The following is an 8,135-nucleotide window of genomic DNA, read 5'->3' as shown; positions in this document are numbered from 1 at the left end:
CAGGGAAGAAGGCAGGGCAGCTGCACCCACTTTCCAGAAGGCTGTGGGCAGATACCAGCTCCCTGAACCGAAGGGCACTTACAGATTTATGCTCCCTTTTCTTTTGCTGCCTCTTGTTGGGAACCTTTGGATGCAGCAGCCCAAAGGCCTGAGGCCTGTCTTTGCAGTAGAGGGTCAGGACTCTTTCCCAGAAGAAGGCTTTTCTTCCAAATTGTGCTATGTGCTGTGGGGATGGATGAGGCCCTAGACTCCAGCATGGAGTGAAGCAGGGAGGAGAAGACTCTGCTTGGGCAAGAGGCTCTGGCCATTAATGGAGTGGGGGCCCCAGGGGATTCTGGCTCTTTGCTTATAAGGAAATAAGGACGGTGGCACTTACCAGTGTCACACGCTCCTCCTGGTCTTCGAGATGCAGCAGCAGCGGGAGCAAGCAGTTGATCATTTCCTGCTGCACCAGGCCTTTGTCCGGGTCCTTCACCCTGCTCACCACCTTGCCAAGCAGTAAAATGGCAGCGGAGCGCACATTGCCCCTCTCCTGGCAATGACACACAGGGAGTGGGGAAGCCCGGTTAAAGCCAGGCAGTATCAGAGCATAACGCGACAGAGTCATAATCCGCCCGCTGCTCCGGTTCCCCCTGTGTTAACTGACTTGGCTGGCGGGAGCAGTGAGGCCACCAGGCTAGCGCCATAGACAACTTGTGCAGAACAGGGCCTGAGACACTGTGCAGGGCAGTGCAGCCCCTTGGGGTCCCAGACGCAATTTCTGTCTGGAGAGCACCGAACCCTAGACCCCTAGAAGATTAGGGGAGGGGGTGGGAAGGCTGCTGGAGACTGGTCTGGGGAAGGGGAGAAGCAGCTGCTGGAGCCTTGCAGGGATGTGCTGCTACAAAACACAGCAGTTCTTTTGCTCTTCAGTTCCCCTGAGAGCCGGGCCATTCCCGACCCACCTCTTTCCTGCTGGGAATCTCCACCTCTTTGGGGGCTGGTGTTCTCCAGACAGCTGGTCATCTGCCCAGTGCCAGCCCCTCTCCCCCAGGCCAGGCTGCAGCAGGGGCTGGGAGCAGGGCGCTGAGGCTGAGGTTTGCCAAGAAGAGCTCTGACAGGGAGGTGGCGGAGCAGGAGATTCCCCACCCATGGCGGGGGCACTCCTAGGAGGCTCCATGGCAGGGCTGAGGGGCGGGAGGCAAGGGGATGGGGAGAGAGACACAAGGGCATCAGAGGCAGGTGGAGGGGGGGGGGAAATGGGCTTCTCCTGCGGTTCCAAGCCTTACGTCATCAATGAAGGGGCGAAGGCTGACTGCAATGTCCTGGGAGATGGAGCCAAGCCCCTCCCCGTCAAGGAGGTAGATGATGTCTCCAGCTTTATGCATGGCCTCCATGACACACACTCCATTCCTGTCATCGAACGTGTCCATGATCGCTGGCAGCTGGGCCCGTAACAATTGCACCTGCAGGAATGAAGAAGGCAGCTCATTACTATCCTGGGTGACAGCCTGGAGCACATGCTGGACCATCCCACTCCCACCTATGAGAAACCACGGCTGGCACAGCCCCCCAACGGGGCAGAAAGTCATTCTCCTCTCACTCAGTGCCAACTGCTCACTGTAACCTTTGTCTTTGCTCACCCCGCCTCCCCCATTGCATCACATCTGCAATCAGGGGTCAGCTCACGGGAGCAGGGACCATGTCATGCCTTGATTCGCTCAGTAACGCACCTCCAACATTTGAGTGCCGTGCGTTAAACAACAAGGCTTGTGTGGGGATCTCGCTCTCATTTCTGAGCTATTCGATAGACATCGGCTTCCTCGGTCCCCGGGCAATCCACGCCTCTCACCTTTGCTGGCTGGAGCACAACACTGCCAAGGCCTCGCAGACTGAGCCTACGTATGATGGGATTTTTGTCCTGGGTCCATTCCATGAGCTGCGCCTTGAGCTCTGATTTTGTCACTATCGTCTCAATGGAAGGACTCTGGAGCAACTGGAAAGAGCCAAATCAACATCCGGTTGAGGAGCAGAGGTCTTCCTGTGGGGTCTGTTCCCTGGACAGTCATCTTTACCAAATGGCCACTTACTCCCGTACAAAGTCTCTGGTGTGTAGGGAGCCAGTTGCTGCTCTTTCAGTTGGTTCATTCCCAGAAGTTAGACTAATGTATAAGTCACAAATAAACCCGCAGGAAAAGGGGAATCTCAGGCCCCATTGAGTGCCATGGAACAACCCCTGGGGCAGAAGAAAAGCAGACCCCAATAAAAGGTGAGGAGAGAAGCATGGCCTTGGGGCAGTGGTGAAACATCTCCTCTTGTCATATGATCCCATCTAGGCACATCCAGCCAGGGGCGATCTCACCCTGTCTCTCCCTCCCTCTCTCTGCCGTGCCCCACAGCCATCCATGTGTGGAGAGGAGCTAGCTGGCTGTAGGCTGCTGAGCTCCTGACAATGTGCCCCAGAGCTTACTGGCCTGAGCTGCTCTGCAGAAAGCCCACTTGTGCCTGTCAATTAATGAATCTCACCTCAGTGCAGAAAGTCATGGCGATATGTCTCTGCTCATCCTCCTTCTGACTCTGGACAATGGTGACGGCCTCTCTGAAAACTGCAGGGAGCTGAGGGTTCTCAAACTCGATCATGGCTCTGGAACATGGAACAGAAAGTCCCTTGTGGTTATCAAGGGGGAGAGAGAGTTCCTCACTAGTTGCTGGGCTGAGATGGCAGCTGGAACAGAGGAATATTTCACACGGAAATCCCATTGCCAAGAGAGACCCAATGAAGAGGAAACTTTGGGCTCCTACCTTGCAATTAGGCCAACCCCCTGCGAGTAGTAATATCGGGAGGATATCATGTCCCAACCCTGCTGTAACTGGATGCCGGCAAATTCCTTCCAGTATCCGGGCATGGAAAAAAGAGTCTTCACAGCCTCCACTGACGTGCTAAAGACAAAAAAATCCCAGTGTCAGGCAACGAGATCACCCCCAAGCATGGCAAATCTGCACAAGCCCTGGGACACACAGCATGGTCAGCAGTAGCTAGCGACCCCGAGGATAGATCCAGTGTGATATCATGGTGCTTCCCTTCCCAAGGGGCCCTGTCTACACTGCAGATTCATTGAGTTTGTAACCAGTTACTGACACTAGCTTCTTAAGATGGTTGGTGTCATCACTCAATACGGTTGAATACTTGATTCTTTACTGTGGCAGGTAACAGGACACAAGCGGGCATGTGCGGCCAGATCCTTAGTTGGTGTAAGCGAGCAAAGCTGTGTCAGTTTACAGCACCTGAGGTGGCCTCTGGCGCTCTGTGTTTCCACTGACGCTTTGGCAGGTGGCACATGGGGATGGATGCACAAACATGACTGCTGCCTGACTGTGGAGTGAAAGCAGCTGGCCTGTGGACGGAGTCAGATGAGCGAGTGTGACTCACAAGAACACACGGCTCTCAACCCTTTCCCCTCAAGAGAGACCTGCACCGAACTGAGCCTGGGCGAACTACAGCACCCGAACAAATGATGGCCATGAACAGAGCACACGTGTTTAGCAGAACAAATCTGTTCTTCCTTTTCCTTTCAGTCATTACCTTAGGGGGCTGAGGAAGCTGGACCCCTCCTCGGGGCTGGATGTCTCGCTGGCCCCGTAGGTCCCTGGCAAGCGCAGCTCCATCACATACTGCACTTGCCTGACGCAGAGGATGAGCATCTGGGGATACATTTCCAGGATGGCTTCTCGGTATCCCCACAGGAAAAGGACCTCGTAAATGGTCCTCATTGCCTGGAGGGGGGAAAGAATTTCAGTCAACTATCCCAATCTGCCACCTGCCCCCATTGCCATTCGCTATTGTCCTTTTCTCATGTCTCATTTCCTCCACAGGGTATTAGAAAAGAGGATTGGCTCCTGAGAGGGGAGGAGACATTTTGAGGCTCCAGAACCATCACCCATTCCTGGAACGAAAGCAGGATGGAGCCCTATGGAAAGATCAGAAGAGTCTGGATGACGTTATTCCCCGTTGTTTCTCTTAATGGTGCAGACCCTGTGCTTTGGCTTTCCAGCCATGACTGGACGGGCTGAAACCATCCTGAGGAGATCCGTTCGCATAGGCCCAGTGTTTCTGGCCAAGTCAAAAGTACTGGACATCTCATGATCCCATGCTGGGAAGCTCTCTAGTCACAGTTTACAGAGCCAAGAGACACCGGAACTGCAGCTGCTCACTAAAGGGCCATCTAGAGCAGAAGACAACTGAGCCAGGGGACCAGCAGATAAACCACTTCAGATCTGTAACTTTTACCTGGGGGAAACTTTCTTTACACGTCTTTGGTTTGCTAGGAGGTGGCCAGGACACACTAAGGCCTAGTCTGCACTACAGAGTTAGGTCAACGCAAGGCCGCTCACCCAGCATCACCCTAACTATGGAATTTCCTTCCCGTCGGCAGAACTGCCCCTCGGTTCCAAATTAATAACAATAATAATTAAAAATCTCTCCACGAGTGGCAGAGAGTCCAGGTTGATGCAGTTAGGTCGATGCAGTGTCAGTGTAGACACCGCGTCGCTTACGTCAACTGGCTTTCAGGAGCCTCCCCACCCTGACCGTACAATCAAGACGAGCGCTTCTGGCGAGGACGTGCACTGCCGACACGAGCAGCAAAGTGCAGACACACACAAGGGATGGAATTGCTGTGGCGGCTGTATGCCGAGGTAAGTTAGGTCGACTTCGTTGTGTAGTGGAGCCATGGCCTGAAGCTAAGAAGGGGTGAAGCTCCCGCGCACACACAGATGCACCATCCTCCCTGCGGTGGCGGGTTGGCAAAGTGACATCTCAAATCTCACTTACAGCCAGAGACACATTGCCGCTCTTCTCCTCCCGGCGTCTCTGCTGGAGCTTGTCCAGCAGCTGCTGCAGCACCTCCCTGGTGAGCTGTGGTTCTTCACCCAAGGCCTTCCACAGCTCAATGGCACATCTGCAAATTCAGAAACAGAAGTCTGACCTTCCCTGCTTGGCCACCTCTTGCCCTCCCCAGGGAGAGACTTGGCATGTAGGCAGGAAAGGCATCTCTCAGAGGACACACCGATTGGTGCAGAGAGGCTGAGGCAGGGCAAGTCCCTTCAGAGAACGTTGTATTTATTCCTTTCACCTAATGGGCTATTGTTCCTGAAGCTACAACCGCTGTTTCCAAGACAGTGACCATGTACTGACCACAGAGTGACCACCAAACTGTGACCCCCAGACTGTGCAAAATTCTGCTCTGTTACGCTAGGGTCAGTCCCAAGGAACTTGCCTGACCTCACTGGAGTTACTCTGGCTATTTGGGGGTGTAACTGAGACCCAGCGTTTGGCCAAGTGTCTCTTAACAGCTCAATCCTACTGCAGTGTGGTGGGCGGGGTCAGACACTGAATCAGAACATGCCCTGATAGGAGAGGACTCAGGAGTTTGGAAGGGGAGATTGTACTGCCCAGTGGGACAGAGATGGAAGGAAACTAGTACTGAAATCCCCCTCCTCTCTTCTCTCCATTCTTGCTGATCTAAGCACTGCTGGTCCTCGCAGGCATCTGCAGAGGAAGACTGCAGATGGATCCAAAAGACTCCAGTCATTGGACTTCCAAGTTTGGTGAGGAAGGTCGGACATGGTGGTCAAGCCCTGGGGACATTGAGAATTAGGTTGGACAAATCAAGAGTAAATGGCCTGGATTTGAGATCTTCAGGAAGCTTGGCTGAAATTCTGTGCCAACGCTGCCGAGTTTCTATAGCTTCTGAGCACAGACCCTGGAAAGCACTGTGGCTGTTTCAAGGAATTCAAACCTGAAAGGTTTACAAATCAAACATTCAAATCAATATGAAAACCAGCACTGTATTCCTCTGGTAACTGCATTGGGTAAGAAAGTCAATTTCTTTCGTGCTGCTCTTCAATTTGCTCTCCCATGTGACACAGATTTGTCTGTGGTCAGTGCAGAACTGCACTGCCGAGGATGCCGAGGAAAGCCGGCGTTTTGACCTCTGGCTAGGGTCCAGTTGGGTTTCACGGCCCCTAGGCACATGGGGATTGTGTTATAAACACCTCAGCTGGATGACTCTGCAAAGTCATCGGCAATAACCAGCAGGACTGAGATGAAAAGAGGCACTCACTCCGCTCAGAGCCATTATTCCCGGCTGTCTGCAGACTCAGGCAGGCTGCACTGCATTTACGCTCAGGTCATGTGTGGATGATTTTTTTTTGTTGCAACAATAAGGGCTGGAAATTTGTGTCTTAAGAGATTTATCTCTGCTGTACAGCTCCATAAGGATGAGTGCATTTTCTCAGCACTTCCTCAGCCATGGAATAACTAGGGATCTGACTACAGGTAACAATCCTGCACTGGTCCCCAGGGGACAGACAGATGGGCCTCATGGGCCTTTTCCATCTCTGCCCTCTCTCACGCAATAGGGAGCAGCCAGACCTCATGACCCAGGGATGGAGTGAGCCCCAAGTCATTTATTGGCCCTGTACTGGATCAGAGAGCAAGTGGAGTGACCCATCGAAATCAGGACAATGCTGGAATTCTCCAGAAAACTGGCACGTCTCCATCCTGGGGAGTGCAGGAGGAGGGGTTGGCTCCTCAGTGGCTGTGCCTGGGCATGTCCTCTTAGTGAGAATGGACAGCTCTCTTCACCGCAGGAAACTCCCTCCAACTGTGTGAGCCTGACAGACCCTTCCCGGACGGTGGCCTGTCAGTAGGAGCAGGAAGAGAAATAATGGCCCGAGGTGATAACAGAGCAGCTCCCTACCTGTCCGATGACAGCGTGTGCGCCACACAGCTCAGAACCACATCCTGGGGGTGGGAGCGAGCCAGCAAGGCTGTGGCCCTCAGCGCTGCTTTTCTGGCTCTGGGATCACAGACGTCGTCTAGCCACATTAAGATCCTTCCAACAACATCTCCAACCTGGAAGAAAGCCAGAAAGTTGAGGGATGGATTTATCAATGAGTGACCTCCTCCCAGGTAACCCCATCTGGCAGCCCTGCAAAGTGCCTCTCACCTCACTTTCCCATCTCTACTCCTCCATAATCTCAAGAAAGAGGCTTTGACAAGTACAGGAACCCCAGTCTTCCTGAGGTCTGGTTTAGCACCTTAGGCTCAGAAACACACACAAAAGCCTTCCCCAAAACCTGACCGTGGGCACAGCTCAAACTCCCCTGATGTCCCAGGGCCTTCCCTGCCTTAGCAAACTGCTCGCAGCCCTGCTCTCAAGGGCTTCCCTGCAGGAGCCTTTCCTCCATCTCTGCAACTTCCTGTTGCTCTTTCTACCACGATCAGTTCCTCCAGACCAGTGGTTATCAACCTAGTTTCCGTGTGGGCCACATCCAATACTATCTCTTTGCCCCTGAGGATGTCCCAGGTAGAGAAGCACTGCTCCAAACCCAGCTGGTTCTACGGATGTAGCCCAGAGCCCATCCCAGCGATGGCAGGCAGGGCTACGTGGATGGGACTAGCCAGCTCCAGGCCCCAGCCCTATGGAGAACCTCTACACTGTGGGATTTTAAAACCTGCCGTAACAAATCTTAAAGCCGGGTCTCTAACCTCGGGCTCAGGCTGTGGCACTCAGAACAGCAGTGCAGACATGGTGACTTGGGCTGGAGCCCAGGCTCTGAAGCCCCCTCCTCCCCTGGCTTCAGAGCTCAAGTTCCAGCCCAAGCCCAGAAGAGGCTGCATTGCTGTTTGGCCCCACAGTGCCAGCCCTGGGAGCCCAAGTCCATAGGGCCAGGCTTTACGGCTCCTGCTGCAGAGTTTGCAGCACAGGGTAGACAGACCCGAAAGGGACAAGCCACCCCCTAGGGCTCTTCCATGAGGAATCGATCATTGCTCTTTCCTCTCCTGAACAAGGAGCAGGAGCTACAACCCGGGTGGCTGGATTCTGTTGACCTGTTCTGCTAGCAGGAGGTAGAGCCCGGCACAAATCAATCTGCTGATCGAGGGGCCATTTGTTAACTTCCCGCCGGGACCTGCTGGAAACAGGGAACTTGGCCAGAGACAGGGACGACCTGCAGGGAACCCGAGGAACAGGCAGGTTTGGGGAGGAAGCTCAGGCTGAGGATTCGGTTCGTTTATGAGTCTCCGAGTTTCCAGGAAAGCCAAAGCCCAGGAAGGGAATAAGTCTGCACTGACGCGCCACGGGCAGGCGGTA

At 53.9% G+C, this 8,135-nt stretch overlaps 2 protein-coding genes across 2 annotated transcripts; both read right to left on the bottom strand.

Moving 5' to 3' along the window:
- Positions 1 to 346: 346 nt before the first annotated feature.
- Positions 347 to 3,114, bottom strand: LOC135980091 (maestro heat-like repeat family member 5). The gene is made up of 4 exons (XM_065580164.1): positions 2,506 to 3,114; positions 1,832 to 1,975; positions 1,269 to 1,445; positions 347 to 532 (listed from the first exon to the last, which is right to left on the bottom strand). The coding sequence occupies exons 1-4, from the start codon at positions 2,737 to 2,739 to the stop codon at positions 347 to 349; spliced, it is 741 nt and encodes a 246-aa protein (XP_065436236.1). The 5' UTR covers positions 2,740 to 3,114.
- Positions 2,778 to 6,895, bottom strand: LOC135980090 (maestro heat-like repeat family member 5; the record flags this gene model as incomplete). The annotated part of the gene is made up of 4 exons (XM_065580163.1): positions 2,778 to 2,919; positions 3,563 to 3,753; positions 4,811 to 4,937; positions 6,741 to 6,895. Coding segments are annotated over 4 exons (615 nt in total), but the record flags the coding sequence as incomplete, so codon positions are not given.
- Between the last annotated feature and the right edge of the window lie 1,240 nt (positions 6,896 to 8,135).

The sequence above is a fragment of the Chrysemys picta genome, unplaced genomic scaffold (assembly GCF_011386835.1).
Source record: "Chrysemys picta bellii isolate R12L10 unplaced genomic scaffold, ASM1138683v2 scaf1816, whole genome shotgun sequence".
In the NCBI taxonomy this organism is placed as follows: Eukaryota; Metazoa; Chordata; order Testudines; family Emydidae; genus Chrysemys; species Chrysemys picta.
This window is presented reverse-complemented; position numbering and strand designations above follow the sequence as displayed.

What these genes read in the sequence shown, in the direction of transcription:
- LOC135980091 (XM_065580164.1), bottom strand. Translation starts at nt 2,739, where the DNA reads ATGGGATTTCCGTGTGAAATATTCCTCTGTTCCAGCTGCCATCTCAGC. An exon ending in TTGTGCTCCAGCCAGCAAAG is followed by an intron (nt 1,446 to 1,831) that starts GTGAGAGGCGTG and finishes TCATTCCTGCAG; the next exon opens with GTGCAATTGTTACGGGCCCA. An exon ending in TTCGCCCCTTCATTGATGAC is followed by an intron (nt 533 to 1,268) that starts GTAAGGCTTGGA and finishes TGTCATTGCCAG; the next exon opens with GAGAGGGGCAATGTGCGCTC.